General features: G+C 34.2%; 1 protein-coding gene across 1 annotated transcript in view; it reads right to left on the minus strand.

The window, feature by feature from the left end:
* Positions 1-256: 256 nt before the first annotated feature.
* Positions 257-19,811, minus strand: part of LOC110105447 (ubiquitin carboxyl-terminal hydrolase 12) — an 86,596-nt gene continuing 67,041 nt past the window's right edge. The window contains exons 21-32 of the mRNA XM_020834958.2: positions 19,651-19,761; positions 9,489-9,544; positions 8,827-9,004; positions 8,646-8,747; positions 8,511-8,582; positions 8,221-8,286; positions 5,497-5,562; positions 5,210-5,296; positions 2,596-2,712; positions 1,961-2,035; positions 1,779-1,865; positions 257-742 (exon numbers count right to left, since the gene is read on the minus strand). Of these exons, the coding sequence (XP_020690617.1) occupies positions 698-742; positions 1,779-1,865; positions 1,961-2,035; positions 2,596-2,712; positions 5,210-5,296; positions 5,497-5,562; positions 8,221-8,286; positions 8,511-8,582; positions 8,646-8,747; positions 8,827-9,004; positions 9,489-9,544; positions 19,651-19,761 (1,062 nt within the window). The 3' untranslated portion in view covers positions 257-697. The remainder of the gene's footprint in view (positions 743-1,778; positions 1,866-1,960; positions 2,036-2,595; positions 2,713-5,209; positions 5,297-5,496; positions 5,563-8,220; positions 8,287-8,510; positions 8,583-8,645; positions 8,748-8,826; positions 9,005-9,488; positions 9,545-19,650; positions 19,762-19,811) is intronic.

Consider the following 19,811-nt stretch of genomic DNA (forward strand, 5'->3'; position numbering starts at 1 on the left):
AAAACTCTGTATGAATAATAAACTGAACATCTAGTTTCACACTAAACACAACTGAGGTATGTCAACTTGATTATATGTGTAAAAGACCATTTGTTGTAGCTGCTAAAAAACCTAAATGTATTGTACAATAGTTAAAAAGATTTGGTACAGGTAACACTCCCATTGGAACATTTGGTGTGTAAACTAGAAATCTGACAATATCACATGTTGCAGACCTAAAATTGGCTCCAAAAACTCAAAAAAAAAGAAGGAATAGTGAGAAAAAGAGGCAAGCAAATTTAAGAATTAACAAGAGCATCACTTCCCTGATCAAACTAATGTTGCTGTATACATCTGTTAAACAAAGACGACCATATGTGTTTAAATACAGTGGAATGGAAAACCCTTATCCTGCTGGCAAAACCATTGAAGTGACAAATCACAGAATTATTGTTTTAGAAAGGCAGTTCTGGGGAACAAAAACAACCCACCCCACCAGCCAATAAAATAGGGGAAAAAAATTTTTTTTTTTGGCTCTCCCAAGGCTTTTGAAACCTCAGCTGTAGCGGGCTCGAAAAAGCTCTGAACCTGGACAAGCTAATCTTAGTGCAGCTCTTGTTCCTTCAATGATCTATCTATACATGTCGCTGGCTCCCGTGGACTGCGCAAATACCCCAGTAAAAGGTAAAATGACCCGGAAGCAAAATCTCACTATAGCCTAGTTGTAGATCTTCACAGGCTTCTCAGATGTGTGATGACGGTTCTGCAGAGAAACACAGTTGATGTCACATAAACGCAAATGCAGGGCAACTGTTCTATCGAAGAAATAGATAAACCATGAATAAGAAGCAGCTTTTCTTATATAGAACAAGGAAACACAATACTTACCTCAGTTCCTTCACAAAATTATTGTTATAGAAAATCAAAATTAAGATTGAAAGTGGACTAAAGCATTCGATGAACAACTTCAGCTTGACTTGATTAATACTCGTTCAAGTTCAAGTTAGTAATTAAATAAATTTGAACTCTTTTTAAAAACTCAAAAGCAAAATGAATCAAATATAAACCCAATCAATTATTAATGTTCATAAACAAACTTGTTTGTCATTCAACAACACATCTTAGCCCACGAGGTCAAGAGGCCTAAAGGAGGTTGGTACCAGTAAGAACTTTGAATCCTACAACCAAGTTGGTGCGAGCTTATTTCCCATGAAATGATTCTTAGCCAGGTGAACATTTATGTTTTTTTATTTTTTTTTTCAACTTTTTAGTTTTTACAAATTAATTAATAATATTATTAGTGAATATGCATATTAATTTGATACAATCACTTCTTACTAATCTATTTAAATGAACAAGTTTGTTAGTATTTCTTTATGTTGTATGATTATAAGAAAGTTAATTAGCGATTTATTTATTATCTAATTTAATTTATATCAAACAGTTAGATACTAAATCCAAATTTCTTAATTGCCTTTTTATTTAGACTTATACAATTATATGATAAACCAAATACAAGTTCATTTTTTTAGCTTACTTATTTGCTCGTTAAAGTACTTGTATAACTAATTTATACCAAGTCGACTACAAGCTCTATCATTTAAAAAAAAAAAAAATCTAAACAAGCCAAACACAACCATACATTTGAAAGCTTGTCCTGAACTCGAGACTTGCATAACCAAGCTAAGTTCAATCCATGATGTGCGTAACTCAATTCGACTTAATTCCATCTCTACTGAAAAAGGGATTTAACTCGGGAAAGTTTCCCAAACATGAAAGCTAAAGAAACGGACCGTTACCTGATTTGCTTGATAAGCCCTTTTTGGAGAAGTGTCTGAATGTTCCAATCCAAGATACTGTTCCCAAGCTCCGTAAACATCTCTTCTCTAAATAAAAAATGCCAAGAAAGCTAAAGAGTTATTAAAAAAAAAAAAACTGCAAACACAAAAGAAAATAAAAGGTCTACAAGAAGAATGTGGACCTGAAAACGAGTCGAGACTATGTCAGAATCTTGAAGATACTCAGGCCGGCCAAGTGACATAAACGCAAATTTCCACTGATGAAAAAATGATGGTTAGTTTAAGTACACAAAACAGCACCTATATAACATGTAAGAGTAAAACAAAACATTACAAGAACAAGTAATAAAATGGTTTACGATTTCCATTCAGGAAAGCCTTTATTGCAGTACAAGGTGAAAGAGAATAGAAAAGCTTTTGTTCTTGGTGTTTTTAGCCTCAATGCAAGCAGTGAAATCTCAACAATATGATTAAATGTGTGGTATGCAGGCAACAAGAAAAAGGAAAAGGGAAAAAGAGTGTTAGTCGAGGAAGAAGAGCACAGGATAAAAATGATTGGATTCAAGGTCCGTCGAGGAGAGTTAGGAAGCTGAAGAAAGCGGGAGATAAAAAGGCGGAGAAGAGACTGCCAAAAAAAAGAGAAATTTTCAAATCGGTTTCAAAATACAAGTGTATCTTCCCTATCCACGTATGTCTTGGTTATGTTAAAGTATTACACCTTCATGGTGCCTATGAAAACATTCTGAGAGAATGCAAAATTACAAATGATCGGAATTGACTACTTTGTGACTTAAAAGCATTCATTGAAGTGGTTCACCTTTGAAAACTCGTCATCAGGAACTTGTAGTTTTCTTTGAATGCGTGCCTTTACTTCAGCCAGAGTTTCGTCATCATGAATGACCAAGAAGAAAGGTTCACCAAAATTCTGGACTTGCTGTTACAAGAGAATAGCCTTGAACGCTGGTTTCTAATATGAACCAAAAAAAGGAAACTGGCCCCAAATAGTTTGATAAAGCAAATAATGATAATTAGTAAAATATGATTCAACTTAATAAGAACTAACAAATCAAAAAACAGGAAACCAAGCTCCTAGCAGTCTGGTTGTCAAGAAATTGCTTACCAAAATAGAATTTAAGTTATGTAAGTACCAACAATGGGACAAAAAGAAAACCGAGCCTCTGGAAGCTTAGTTGTCAACAGGGGCAGAGCCAGGATTTTTTCATGTGGGGGCACAATTTATTGAAATCCAAATTATTGAAATAATGACACTGTGATATACTGACAATATAATTTTCAAACATTAACAAAAAGTAGAAATTGTTTAATATAAAACAAATAGTGTAAAAATTATATTAACAAGCTATTTTTAACAAAATGAAAATTTTAAAACTAAAAATTGCTCACATTTTCTAAGAACTGTTAGAATCTATTCACATAATCTTTATAATAATTTGTTACTTAAATTTATAAATAATGAAAGAAAAAAATTAACTAATAAACAATACAATACTATTTTGCACTTAGCAGTCTAACTCGTCTCAGGCTCTCGACCCCTCGACCACCTCCCACATTTTTTATTATCAAATCTGACTTTCGAGCCTGAGCTAGGGACGTGGGACCATGCATAAATGATGGTGAGGGGGGATGCCTGAATGAAGCGTACAGGCGATGCAGCGCATCATGCGGGAGATGAGCCGCGCGTGCGCGCGAGAGAGAGAGAGAGAGAGAGAGAGAGATGAATGAAGCACCGAGTGCAGGATTCTCCACGCGCCGCGTTCGTGAAATAATGAAGACAGAGCATTGAGCACAGATTTGAGGAGAACTAAATGAAGCACGATAAAAAAAAAAATAGACGAGGCACCGATTTACCATAACTAGAATTAGTTAAGCATTAATTAAGCGGTCAGTGGGGTCCATGCCCTAGGTCCCCCAGCCTAAATCCGCCCCTAATTTGTCAAGAACTTGCTTGCCAAACATATCTAGAGTCAAAAACCATGTTCCATCATGATGGAAATAACCATACTTTCCATTTTCAAAAGAAATGAGCATCTCCACACGTCCGCGTGCGTGAAACAATGAAAGACGAAGTGCTGAGCGCAGATTTGAGTAGAACTGAATGAAGCATGGTAAAACAAAATAGACGAGGTGCCAATATACCATAACTAGAATTAATTAAATATTAATTAAGAGGTCAGTGGGGGCCCATGCCCCCAGCCTAAATCCACCCCTAATTGTCAAGAACTTGCTTACCAAACATTTCTCGGGCCGAAAACCATGTTCCATCATGATGGAAATAACCTTACTTTCCATTTTCAAAAGAAATGGGCATGAGAACAAATTCTGTTTGACCAAAAAGAGAGTATAGGCAAGAAATAGTAAATATTTTGCCAAGCATGACGCGAATGTTGGTGCACGCATATGTTACTACTCACACCCTCAACTTGGGTATACAGGTCGACAGACATTTCACTACCTGACATTAGGACAGTAAGAACAAAAGGTAATAAAAAAATGAGGTCCATCGCTTATGTTGCACCGATACACCTATTTATGAAGGCGTGTTGTATCCGATACACCGATACACGAATAAGCCTCTGATACTCCACTGATACGTGTCGGATACATCAAAGCCGTATCCAATTAAAATACTATTTAATTTCAAAAGGACACGCGTATCCGATACGCGTGTCCGTTAAAAAACAAAAAGAAATCTGAAACCAAAAAAGATGTGTCGTATTTACTTGCGCGGTTGCGAGCAAGATTCTCTCATTTCCGAGATGGATTTGAGTCTCTTGATGATATGAAAATATTAAAAATTATTAATCTTTCACTTTATGAGCCTGAATTAGAAGCTATGATATTTATTGAACATGATATGGAAGTTCAAAGACAAACCAATGAAGAAGATAATTATATCATTCATTCTATTGAATAGTTGAAATTTCATGTGCTAGATAATTTATGTTTATGCTTTTGTTGTTGTACTATACATTTAATGCTTACTTATATTTTGATATTATAAGCTACAATGCTACAAATGATGTTGTTGTCATTTTTTTTTTTTGTAATTTCAAATATTATGTTTTGATTGCTTTCTTAATTTTTATGTATGATTATAAATTATAATGTCGTGTTCGTGCTGTACCCGTATCATGTATTTTTAAGAATTGACATGTCCCGTATCCGTATCGTGTCGTATCCGTGCCGCCGTATCCGTATCGGTGCAACATAGATACACACACACACAACAAGGAGTTACAGTTGGTGTATAGAATTTCATTTTTCTTGTTTTTTTCACAAAAAAAATATACAACATAAAATAAAATGTAAAAGAAAGGCAAATGGACATTACGAACTTCTATCGTATTTTTCATTAAATAGAAAGTTGAAATGTGTACCATACATTAAACACATTCCTTATTGTTATTTACCGTTGAATTTTGATTTGGATCTTTCATAAAGTGGTAGACATGAATCAAACGATCATGTGGACTACAATTTTTCTCCTCCTCCGGTATCTACACAGAAAATAATATATCTTGTTAAATGGCCATGTTAATGTAGAATATAAATATATTCATATCAATTGCATGTATGATAATAAATGAATACAAAATGAAGATACCAGGAAGGCTGGCAATGATGCTTACAGTTACAAATAGTGCAGGTTACCAAAAAACTAGGAGAAAGCAGACTCTAAAAACTAAAATATATTAACCTCTTCTGCACGCAGAGTCCAGTACTGATCGTTAATATTTTCTATCTTTTCACTTAGTGGAAATATCTGCAGTAAAAGAAACGTTCAAGAAAAAGGGTTAATGGTTTTATACAAACACAAGGTCTAGTTAAGTTATAGACAACCCGAACATTGCTCAAACTACAAATTAATAATGAATAGCATTATTCATATACATCCAACTTAAATAATATATCATAAATTAGTAGTGTTAATAAAATAAGTTTGACATGATCACAGTAATTCATTGATGGGAAATTTGTTGTGTTATACCATACAATACATATGATCAATAAAACATAAAATTGTGATTTATTTTCTTAGGTCCATAGTGGAATAATATGTCTTTCATAATAATATATTATTTTCTAAGTCATACTCAATCGCAAAATATTTCAAACAATTGATGATGCCAAAATCTCCAACACATATTCAAGCCAAAAATGAACATCAGGATACCATAAATTCATGAAAAATAAATTAGGATCTCATGGATTCATGCCATAGAAGGTAAATAGGATTCTATGGATTCATGCCAGAAAAAGGAAATTTATAACCTATTTACGTATATGTATTTTACGGTTTTATGAATTTCCTTATTTCATTCTCATACCAGTTTATGTGTTTCTTGTATCAAATTCTTTGTAAAATAAGTAAAATTAATTTCTTGACCTGATGTTATTCAGCAAAAAACTCTCAAACTCCATCAAATCATAATTTCTTTTCAACAATAGGTGCAATACCATGTTCTGTTTAAGAGCAGCATGTTAGAATGGTCTAGGAGGGACTGGTACAACCAGTCTAGAAGGAAGCGGCGTATGTCTACGCCGGATGGAAACCTGGTCCGCCCAGCAACCTCCTGCTCCCCTTTGGGATGGGGCCCATTGCTTGATGAAAGAGGAGGGGCGGTTTAGGAGGGATATTCAATTAGAGGTCTAGTTTGAGTATTTTTCTAGTTATTGTAAGCTTTAAGTAATTTTGTAAAACCAAGGATTAGGTTATGTTTTTGCTGAATTCAGTTTTCCTAAGGATTAGGTTATTGTACGCATATGTTACTACTCACAAACCAATGAAGATTTCAGATTTCGTAAATCAATTTTCATACGACCATGAGAAGATGGATGGAAAGTTTGCAATTGTGGAAGAAATATTGAGGAAGCTGCTCGAGGCTCAACCCAAAACAGCTTCGTAGGAGGCAAGGGGAGCCACCGACGACTAAGGAACTAGGGGAAACCCTGATCCGATAATAAGAGAAGAAAATCAAGAGGTGGAGATTTTGAAGGAAGTAAACGGAATACCTCCAATGGAGCCTATTCCTATGGAGGAGATGGGTAGTAGGTATGAGAGGAAAGGTGTTGATTTTGCAAGGAGAGGGGTTGCTTATGAGTCAAGGGGTGCTGATTTTGAAAGGCAATGGAGGAAGTTTGAAGAAGGGTTTGGGTATGAACGTAGGAGGGAGGATCGAGACATTTTCGTGTGGGGGCATCCTTGGGAAATGGAAAATAATGGAGAATGCAGAGGGAGCAGAGGAGATCCGTGGGTGAGGAAGCTGAAGATGCCTATTTTTGAGGAAGAGGACACACATTGGTGGATCTAAAAGGTGGAGAGGTATTTCATCGTGAATGGATTGATGGAGGAGAGACTGATGGCAACTGGCATGTATTTGGATGGGAAGGCACTAGCGTAGTACAACTGGAGAGACATGAGAAGACCAATACGGAGTTGGAGGAAGTTCAAGGACTACTTATTGGAATGTTTCCAAACCAGTAGAGGAGGGGACTTGTATGAGCAATTCTTTACTCTGACACAGGAAGGCTTAGTGGTAGAGTACTGTAGGAAGTTTGAGTATCAGGATACCACATATTTATGAAAAACAAATTAGGATCTCATGGATTCATGTCATAGAAGGTAATTAGGATTCCACGGATTCATACAAAAAAAAAATTATAACCTATTTATGTATATGTATTTTACGTTTGTATGAATTTCTTTATTTCATTCCCAAACCAGTTTAGGTATTTCTTGTATCAAATTCTTTGTAAATAAGTAAAATTAATTTCTTGACCTAATGTTATTCAGCAAAAAACTCTCAATACCAAGTTCTGTTTAAGAGCAGCATGTTAGAATGGTCTAGGCGGGACAGGTCCAATCAATCCAGAAGGGAGCTGCCTATGTCTATGCCAGGTGGAAACCTGGTCCACCCAACAACCTCCCATTTCCCTTTGGGATGGGGCCCGTTGCTTGATGAAGAGAGGAGGGAGCGGTTTAGGAGGGAAATTCAATTAGAAGTCAATCTTGGGTATTTAGCTAGTTATTGCATACTTTAAGTAATTTTGTAAAACCAAGGATTAGGTTATGTTTTTGCTGAATTCAATTTTCCTAAGGATAGAGAGGGATTCTAGTGAGCGGCTAGGGTTTGCGAGAGCCGGATCTTCCTCTCCAATTGAATATCCATTGTATCTTGTTTGTTTTCTTCTTTCTATCATCAACTAAAGAGTTTCTCTTGTGTTATTCCACATAGATCTTTCTCGTTTACTATTTTGAGCTTTTTGCTTAAATACAATTTCAGCCAGCATTTTCTTCTTTTTTTCAAAACGTTTCCTATCACATCACTCCAGAAAACATCTGAGCTACTAAACTAAATACACAAGCATACAAACTAAGAATAACAAGGCAAACTTTACATGTAAGAAAAAATGATATTACCTTGTATATCTTGTGATAAAATACCTCCAATAACCGGAGCTCAGCATTTGCGTTGGACAATTCAACCTAACCATGATTGAGAAAGGAAAAATAAAATAAAAGGGAACACAATTGTAAGCGTGAATAGAGTTGGCCAAAGAATTTTACAAAATAGTACAGCAAACAAGAAAAAATTTCCCAATTCCCTTTTTCACGTCATATATCAAAAAATCTAATATAATAGGTTCATATTCCACTTAAAAAATATAAATCTTTTTTTCTTTTTTTTTTACAGAAAGATGGAAATTCACCTTTGTTTTGAGATCATTGATGACATCACCTACGATGCTATTTTTGGGCAGCCTAATGGTATGAATTATAATCTGAAAAAAAAAATAATTAACATAAACCTATCAACAAGGCGAAGTAAAGTTCCAACAACGCACTTCATCTTTAGTGGCATGATGGAATGCAACTTTGAGAGTTTTCAGCCCTTGTAACTCAGGCAGAGAGATGTCCAAAACTTCATAATAGAGAATATCAGAAATCTACAAGGAAAAATAATACAATCCATCAAACCTTACCAAAATTTAAAAATATATTACCCACATAGAAAATATGCACAACCTGATTGTAATGGACCAACATGTCCGATAGATGCTCCACGCCACGATATTTGATGGGTTGGGGTTTTGGTTGTTGAGAATAGCAGTTATGGGACGTAAGTCTAATTTTGGAAGGATCGTGCAAATCAAGATGATGAGCTACCCTTTCAACCACATCATCGTAGGAATGAAGCTTTGAACTGTAAACAGAAAACCAGAAAGCAAAGAAATGAATTCAAAGACAGAAAATAAGTTGATAACAATTGACAAAGTTTTCTAATTTAGTAAATGATCAAAATGGTCCCTATATTTTTTAAGTGTGCGTATTTTAGTCCCAAACTTTTTCAGGAATTCAATTTAATCTCAAAACTCACTAAATCTGAACCAATTTAGTCATTTTTTAGGACAATAACTGGTGTAGGTTATCTTTTCATAAGACATTTTGATTTTTTTAGGGTCAATCTCATTAGTTTGAGCTAATATTAAATAGGAAAATAAAATCTAAAAAGATAAAAATGCCCTCATGAAAAGCTTTCCTACACTAGTTTCCATTAAAAACCAAATTGATTTGGGATTTGTCAGTTGAGGGACTAAATTGAACGCATTAAAAGTCAAAGACAAAATAAGCACGCCTAAAAAATCTAAGAACCATTTTAAGTCAATAATTTATATTTAAATGCTTACAGTTCTAAGAAAAAATCGTCCTCCTTTGGCTTCTCCAGGGACCGGAAGTGAACAACCTAAAACATCAATTAAAGAAAGCGACAATATGATCCTCTGAGATGAACAAGAAAAACATATTCATGATGTAAAGGACAATGTAGTTGACGATTTGTTTCTAATGATCAACAAATATGTTATGAAATTAAAAACTGAACGGGGTCCATTTAAGTAACATGAGAAAAACAGTGATGAATCAAGATTAAATGTTCCTGTGAAAATAGATAGCACATTAAATGACAGAAGCCAAAAAGGCAATAGGTGGAAACCTCAATCTTGACCTACTAAGTTCTACTACCGATCATTTGTATGTACATACAAACAACATTAAGTAGCATTAGTCCCCACTTCCGATAATCAACATATTCTATAATGCATGCCTTTTTTTGGCAATTTCCACCTTGTAGCACTTCTTGATTTTACACCATGTGGCGGCCATGTTAGAATATAGTGAAGATGATAGTGGTTGAAACAGCTTAAGATGCACAGAACTAAGAGAAAATGGCCTACTAAATGAAGCTATAAAACTGAAGTTAGGAATGTTCATAATGGCTAAAACATCACTAACTTATTTGCATCAAGCAAAATCAAACAAAAAGAAGAAAATTATTAAAGTAAACACAGAGAATGCCCGAGCAAATGATTGCATAGGCACAAGAGAGCTATCCAAAGATTCAAGCTAAACCAACAAGGAAGTCATGATTAAAAAAAAAGTTCAATAAAGCAACTCTAAACTGCTCAGATAAGGCATTTAAGACTAGGTTATCTGTATAAGGCCACAATTATCATAATTAGGATGGAAACTCATTCTATCATGCACGAGACACGTTATTGCTCGCTTTCGAGATCAGACTTAATAACTTTATAAAATCATAAACAAGCATTCTTTAACTCGTATGTTATTAATATTATTATTATTTTAAATTAAACTCGTATGATTATGTCTGGTAGCTCTCTATATAAACATCATGTAAAGAAATATATCTTCCGCTATCTTTCAAACATTTTATGAAAAATTAGTACCGTATGTTTTGTATTCTGAGTTTACCAGGTCACCTCAATAACAAAATATATCAAACGATATCTTTGACATATTAGAGGACTGCACTTCAAGAAAAATATCCATGAAAAAAATTCGAAGAGTACCTCTATACAAACATTCAAACATAGCTAATTTATATAGCACGAACCAATCTCCAAAATTATTTACTTTCAATACAACTACCAAAGCTTTTTAACATACTAAAATGGTTTTAAAAACAAATTGTCAAGTATTACTGTAACTTTAAGGTCAACCGGTTTCCTTCCATTATTTTAACTACCAAATTCTCTCCTCATTGAGCGAACCACTGAGTTGCCCATGGATGCGCAGGTCCAGCCCAAGGACTAGCAAAGTAATCTTGCTATTATGCAGCATAAAAGTAATCTCAATGCTACCGGAAAAACCACTAGAGATAAGATGAATGTTAGTGTTCTCGGCCGAATAAAATCAAAGATGGTTGGGGCATTGGGGTTTGTCAGTAATGAACTATTGTAACTTTAGAAAGAAGGAACGATGAGGTATGTCAATAACATTAAATATTAGACATGATAATGAAAAGCTATTTTTGGGTGTTGCCTGCATCCCATTTTTTGTATTTTTAACCACAACTACAAGAATGAACCAAAAGCAGTGATTAGATTGCCTCAATTGTGACATGGAGGTTATGATTGAATAACTAAAATAATCTTTATGTAATGCATGTGTAAGGTTGCATGCATCAAACCTTCTAAAGACCCTCAAGAACTGCAACGGTGGGAGTTATATGCATTGGATATGTTCTTTCTCAAGCACACTTACCAGATCACGAAGGTTTGTTTTGCACCTTTTTTTCGGCAAAGAACACCAACTTGCAATTATTTTTTGTAATATATCAAATTACTTTAAATTTTGCATGGAGCCATATACCAACATAATCTAGATTCCTCAAGTTGCTATTTTTCTTTATATTTTAGCAGTTGTAGCGATCAAACATAACATAATGACAGGGTTTATTCTAAGTAATTAATAAACCAACTCATGGTCATAAATAGAATGAAAACTTCGCCCACATATTCCAATGTATAGTATAGAAGCTTGTCCCAACCTTATGTTTGGAATATTCTATATTTCTATCATCTTGATGTTGTAAATGATAATGATCATCAAAATTTATCCCAAGTCAATTCTACATTGTAAAGATTGACGCTGTACACAACGATCTCAGTGACAAATATTGAATTATAAGAACTTCATCATATGTCCCTTCATCTAGATTATTGGGATATTAAAACAAATGAGAGTTCCCTATGACAGCGAGTGGTGGCAGCAACGACTAGAGGCTGGTAGTGATGGTGATGGCCGGAGGGATGGGTGGTTGTGGCGGCCAACAGTGATGGTTGCAGCCAGCAAAAATGGGTGGTTGTGGCAGCCAACGGTAAAGGTTGCGGCCAGTAATGGCTGGCTATGGCAAACAACAGAGGTGGTTGCGTTTGGATGAGGTGGAGATGAATTTATAGTTTATTTGAAAATTGTTCAAATCGGACGAACTCCAAATGCAACAAATTTCCATTAGATGGTGCATTCCAATTACACTAAAATTTACACTACATATATTTAACTTCAAATCATACACCAATATTCTCAAAACCCTTGTATTTGAAATATTTTATACCATTTTTACTTCAAACCAAATAGCTCTTTAGTTACATTTATTTGCAGTAAACGATAGGCTTGATTAATGACAAAAATCAAAAGAATTGAAGTTTGATAACTATGGAGAATTTGTCAGTGTAGTTCATCCCATAGACTTAGTAAAACCTTTAATAACTAGGCATGTCATGTATCTATTGATAGACCCATCATGAAAAAATTTGATATTGTAAACCCATCAAAATGGATCATGTTTAATGCAAGGTGAAGGGGTAACCATATCCCATGCATCCATATCTAATTTCCACTGAAGATTTTATAGCCACTCCTTGTATATCCTTGGAATAGAAATTGATGACAAATGTTGGAAGTCTGAGGGAAAACATCAGTAGACATATGTACTTGTTTTTTTGGAAAGAGGTGTTGTTATTTATGGAGAACAACAACATCGTGTGTACACTTATCAAGGAAGAGAGAAAAAGTACATATGGTCATGGAGAAAGAGGAACGAAAAAGAGGATGGTGTAGAAGAAGGTGCAGAAAAGTAAAGAAATGACTCATGAAAGATAACATTTATTGAAGTATAAACATATTCAATAGTAGGGTCATAATAACAATAACAATCCTGAGAATGTGAGCATTTGAAAAAAGATATATTGAATGGTCCAATGAAAGAGGTAACTAATTTCAAAGGAATGCACATAGAAGATATAAACAAAACTTTTAAGTGTCCGAGATAGAGAATGTAGAAAGGGTCGACATTACAAAGAACAACAGATAGGATATCATTAATAAAGTAGCCTAAATCAAAACATGGTACCCCCAAATTTAATTAAAAAAAAAAATTATGGAACATAAAGTTTCGGGCTACATCAAGCAAATGAAGCAGCTTACATTCAAGAAATACATTAGAAGTCTGATGAATGATCTTATTATCAACACAAATAAGTGAAACGAACAACAACATCAAGCCTTCAGGTTTGATCCAATAACAACAACGTCGAGCTTCATATCTAAGCCAATTTTTATAACAAAGCTTATTATATTTTATCTTTTCTTGCAAAGTTTGATTGAACCACCAACTATTATTACTATTAGGAGAGTTTCTTTTTAATACTCCAAGCACATTCTTTGTAACATTTCTAATATCACTAGCTATTTTTTTTCGCATAACATTACTTCCTCAAGCATAGTCAACATCTTAAGATCTTGAATCTTACTCCAAAAATTTTTTTTAAGTTAATGTTCTTTAAATGCCCTAATTTATTCTTAGGATAATATTTTAGTTTATTTTTCATATTCTGCCCTTTCATTTTAATGTCCATATTTAATCAACAATGTTGGATACATAAAATTTTACTCGGAATAACTTTACAATCTTTGTAATCTAAACGATCTATTTTTCTTGTAAGAAATAATCAATTTGAGTTTTCTTATACCCATTCTTAAGTGATAAGATGCAATCTCTCTTTTTCTTAAATAAGCTATTAGTAATTACAAAATCATAAGCTAAAAAAAAAAAAAATTACAAAATCATAAGCTAGAGTAAAATCTAGTATGATTCTACTACCTTCATTAGTCACTCCAAATTCATAGCCACTATGAATGTTTTTTAAATCTTATACAATTCTACCAACATGTCCATTTAAATCTCTTATAATAAAAACTTTTTCTTCAAGAGGTATCCATTGTATCAATTCTTCCAAGTTATTTTAAAATTTTAATTTTGAACACATAAAAACCTACTTGAGGAGCATAAACACTTCTAATATTAATAATCATAAAATCAACAGAAATCTTTAAAACTATAATTAAATCTTCAATTCTATTAATTTTTATAATATTATCCTTCAAACTCTTATATATAATTACAACTACATAATTTCTAGTACGACTCCTACATGAAAATCATAGTTTAAATTTTAAATTATTAACCTCCTTAGCCTTATCTCCAACAAACATGGCTTCAAATCTAAAGCATTATTAGTACAAAAAAAATTTAATCATTGTAAAAAAATGAACTCTTCTTTCCTAATAGAATGTGTGATATACAAACATGGCTTCAAACCTGCACCTAAGTAAATATATTCATGACTCAAAAGTGATCAACAAAAGTAATAAAACGCCTAAATACTAGGTGAAAAGAATAAGATTTATGCACCAAACTACAAAATGGACTAAGTTAAATAAGAAGTTATTAGGACTCAACATAGAAGATAGAAAAAATACCTAGTAATATTTACCTAGCTCATAGGTAGTAATATTGTTTAAAATTCGCAATAAGAGGAGCCTAAACACAATTTGAAAAAAAAAAAGATTCAAGAGGGATAAACCTCATTAGGCCTATTGAAGCTTACGCATTAGTAGGGTTGAGGCACAATTTGTAAGATGTGCAAGCCTCAAAATTTAGGGTATAAGTAATTTAAAAATTTTAATACATAAATTCAATATATATAAATTAAATCATATTTTGCTATTTCTCAAACACCTAAATCTAAAACAAACATAATCGAAAATCGAACAAAATCTCCTCGACTCCAAGCAGCATGTTATACTCACACCCAATGTTGCTTGTGTAAGAACTGGCTAGACCGGTTCAATCGAACCGGCCCTTTCTCTAGCAAGTGCGGGCAGAGGCGAACACAGACATGTGAGCGGGCGAAGTCGAGCAAGCGGACAAGTGGACGAAGCGTGTAAGCGAGAGAAACAGTCGGATCGTATGCGAAAAACTATGACCACTCGTGCGAGATAACTCTGATTCACTCGCTCCAATGGAACCATGTGACTGAAAGAGGTTGTGATCGAATGGAGGCAAGACAAAGAGAAGAAAGAAGAGAGGAGATATTTGATTATTAATAGGAAAAATCCAATTCATGAAAGTTTTGTTTTAATGAGGAATAAGGGAATTTACAGTAAGAAATATGAACTTTATAAATCTTATTTTAACTGTATTTTAACAATATTTTGATGTATTTGATATTATTTTTTAGACATTTTATACCATCCAATGTTACTTTAACAATGTTTGAAATCTCAAGATTTGAAGCTAATAAAATGTAATGCAATAAAGTTATTTTGGACAAGGAAGAAAATTTAATTGTTGAACTACAATAAAGCACTAGAACCAAACAAAGATTCATGAGGAAATTTAGATAAGGTTTTAAATTGTAGATAATGAATTAAATGAAATTAATGAAAGTATAATTATGAAATTTCAGTGTGAATATATATATATATATATATACACACACACACACACGTGCGTGTATGTGTGTGAGTGTGCATGAAAGTGCATATATCGATTAAAAGACATGCAAAGGAAAATGAAGTGAATAAAATAATTCATAACATACAAATGAAAGAATTAAAAGAAGGAAAAGGTGCATGCATGCAAATACAAGAGCTCGCCCTCTTATGGTATTGGTTGGGGATGCAATGAACCCATTCACGTTAAAAAGAAATGATTGTACCTTCATTAGTACAAAATTTTGACAGTGCTTCTGTAATAAATGAAAAAAGGAAAGAAATAAATGAATAAAGATAATTGAAAGGGAATATAAATGGGAATCTACATTTATATAAAATATTTATATATATGTTAAGGGAAAAAGATCAACAAAGGAACACAACTGCTTTTACGTATGTTTAATTGTTATATTCTTAAAATTTTAAATTGAAATGTCAGGTAAATCTCATGTGAATTAAATGGCTAAAAAAAGTGTTTTACTACAAAAGAAGAGGATCAAATGATAACAGGTAAATTAGTTTATTACATGTTCAAATAGAAAAATTTGTTTTAATGGCTTTTCAGTTATATGTTATATATTAGTTTGTTAAGTGTTTTATATTATTGAAAAACTATATCAATCGTCCAACAGTGTTTCTGCCTGGTTCTTTGAATCTTCGAGCCGAGTCATAACAGCTTGCACACATAGTCTCATACTAATACTATTGCACCACCAATGATGGAAAAGAAGACAGTTGATATTGAAGATGAGAAATACTAGATGATGTGGACAAAATTGAGAATGAGAGAAAAGAGAAAGCAATTCACTAAAATGATAATTTTAATGATGAACTAGAACCCCCTTTTCCATCAATTCTAACCCTCTATTTAAGCTCCGTCAAAATCCCTATCCGCCTTCCGTTTGTTCGCGGAAGGATCATCTTCCCCGTCCAAACCCGTCTCCTGCTCTATCAAATTTCTCGTGCGCCGACGCGCGACTATCTTCCATTCGAGCAAGGACTGTCTTCTCCGTCTCTGCCTTATCCATCGCATTCTTCGCATTCCACCGCCTATCTTACACGATCGAAACAAATCGAACAGTCCTCCGCAATTGCTACCAGATTTCTGGAATGCTTCCATTTTTTTGTGGGCTTGGTGGGGGCAAGAAATATAGGGAGCCTATACCCCTCGCCCACACGAATGATTGATCCTTTAACCGACGACCACTAAATCACAAAAGATGCGACTAAGATAAGGAAGAACAAACTCTTACATTTTAAATTAAACTAAAAAGAAGAAATTTTAAAAAACACTACAAGCGACAACGGATTACAACTTTTGACTCGAAATCAAAGACACCCTAAAGTTGCTTTACTTAGAGATGAAAGATACAGATGGAGTGGCACTTGCGGAGAGACGAAAGAGATAAGAAGCCGAGACGAAAGGTTGGAAAGAGCTCGCAAGATTTCCGGAGGGGATGAGAAAGAAGACGGACAAAGCTTGCAAGCTTTTCCAATAACCCGCAGGTTAGATTCAAAAAATCACATAACATTCACTTCTTTAAAACATTACAAGCCCCTCATATATATAGGTATGAAAGGGGAATACAAAAGGACACACAACATTAATTTTCACAAGAACCTAAACATCACAAGCATGGAAATCCCCCCATGCTAATCACGGAAAACCGCCCAAGCCCAGGAACCGAAGGAGCAGCCGCGGGGGACAAGGAGGCTGCACGGAACCAAGGCGCCACAGCCACGGGAAACATCCCAGGCTCGGAAAACCAGCAGCCGGCCGGAATTCCAAGGGGAAAAAGGCATAAAAAAACTAAAGCCCATGGTGGAAGCCAAGGAGCCACACATGGGAAAACCAAACAACTTCTTGGGATTCCAAAAGCCCTTTTGGAAACCCAAGAGACAACTTAAATGAAGATATTAAAAACTATAATAAAAAGTACATTAAATAAAAGATAACTATGAACTAAAACTTAGCTAATAATGAGCTAACCCTTAGTTCAATAAATGAACTAAAAATCAGCTCATAAATGAGCTAAATTCAAGCTCAAATTGATTGAGCTTGTAAGCTCAAGGGAAGTCAAATCCAACTTATTTTGGGTTTGAGTTGACCCCCCTTTGCCTACATCAGGGCTGCTTTGAGTACTAGCGGATTTATGATGCAAATATTTTTTTTGTAATGCTAGCGGATTTTGTGGAATGCTTTGAGTACTAGCAGATTTCTAATGCTTTGAGTTCTGTCTTTTTTACTACTGGCATATTTGGAATGCTTTGCGTTCTGTAATTTTGGAATGATTTGCAGTGAAATGATTTTGCTTCTAAAATTGGAAGCAACCATTCCCATAAATGATTTTGCTTGTAATGGTTTGAGTTCCGTATTTTTGAAAAGAATTTAATTAATTCTCGCCCAAATGTAGATGCTATTAAGCATGCTAAAAAATTCTGCTTCATTATCTTCATCGGTTCCTTTAACTGGACAACAGTAAAAAATTCTGCTTCATTATCTTCATTGGTTCCTTCATCGGTTCCTTTAAGGCGTGAGAAATCTGATGGAACAGGCGACGGGTCTGGATGAGGAAGACGATACGATCCTTCGTGCGAACAAACAAAAGGCAGATAAGGATTCTGACAGAGCTTAAACTGAGGGTTATAATTGATGAAAAGAGGGATTTTATGTGGTATATTAGTAAATATAATACTTTGGGTGTTGAATATGTATTTTTAATAGTTTGAAGTGTTATGTATGTAAAAATCTCTAAATAAAAATATTGGATCGAGTGCATGGAGATTGCGAGCAAATACTGGAATGCATACACCAGAATGAGTGGACTAGAATGCAAGAAAAAACTAGATCATAAGGGGTGATGGATCATGAGGGGCATTAGAATGCGATGGGGCACTAGAATACAAGCGAGCACTAGAATGCAGTTGTTCGATCACAAGTAGGCTACATGTGTGAGAAACGAATCACATGCAAGCAAGCAAGGATGCAAACCAATAGAGTGGGTGTTGGAGAACGAGTGAAAGAAGCAAAGGCAAGGATTGGAAACAAGAGTGAAAGTAGCGATGAAGACATTCATTTAGCAACTGAAGTTAAGGTTAATCATGCTCTTATACCATGTCAGAGGGGGAATTATATATCTTATTCATAGAAGGCCTATCCATACATAATAAAAAAGATTAATACATTAAACAAAGGTATAACAAAATAAATATACTCGACTAATTAGATTTAAAATAATTTCCTAAAATAATATTTCCTGTGAGAGCTTACTTTGCCTTATCATGTTGAGAAGAAATATTGGTGAAAATCAATGTGTTTCTCTTAAGCAAATCCTTAAAGCTTCAATTGGGTAATCTCTCTTCATTATTGTGTATTCTATTTCACCTTGTATTTTGTGCAATAAAGTGTAGATATCATGTAATTTTCCTAGTAATTGCTTTAACTCACCACCAAAGTCTTAAAAGCCTTAGGAAGGTACAAAACTTTGTAATAGGAATTATCTTTGGAAAAGCATGTTGATAGTATTGTCAGATTAAGAAGTGGGTGTTTATTAGTTTAAAGGAAGAAGGTGCAACAATTTCTTGAACAATCAAGGGAATGAAGTAGAGAGTTAGCCGAATCTTAAGCGAGAAATGCTTAGGAATGGATAAGTCAATTGATGCCAAATCATATAAATATTATGACGTCCTTTCCTCTATGGTTAGATTATCATTATTGTTCAATAACTTGCTTATTTTATTGATTTACATGTTATTCTGTTGATCTATGCTTGAAGATGCCTATATTCTTGTTCCGAGTATACTATATATCACCTGTGCTCAGAGCTTTAGTACTCCAACATACGGTATTGTCTTTGTAATTGTTTTATGTACACTTGCACATTTGTGTCTCTAGGTGTTTGATGATTTCAGTAACTTACAAGCTTGTGTGGTTAAGTAGATTAATGATATTTGAGCTTAATAGTGTCCACAGACTTTTCGCCATACATAAATAGCGTAGGACACTTGTAGATTGTTTTATTTGATTGCAAGAATGGATGCTACTATCATCAAGTGTGATACAGTGCTACCCATGTTAACCCCCAGTTGTGCCTTTAAGCTAACATCTATAAGATGGATAACACTCAACAGATCAAAAATTGGGGAAAAAAAAAGGATGAACTTTTTTAGACAAGCATCTGGTGCAAGTAAAATTGCTTCCAACTAGACCTGCCGATTGTGAACGTATTCCAAAAATGAAGGAATATCAGGGTGGCGAAACTGATCATTACTGTCAGGAACAGGACTTTTCTGATAACAAATGATATCTCCATCTTCAAGCTGTTAAAAAGTCATATCAAACAAATTAGTCAGCAGTTTACTGAAATAAA

Source organism: Dendrobium catenatum, unplaced genomic scaffold (assembly GCF_001605985.2).
Source record: "Dendrobium catenatum unplaced genomic scaffold, ASM160598v2 fragScaff_scaffold_621, whole genome shotgun sequence".
In the NCBI taxonomy this organism is placed as follows: domain Eukaryota; kingdom Viridiplantae; phylum Streptophyta; class Magnoliopsida; order Asparagales; family Orchidaceae; genus Dendrobium; species Dendrobium catenatum.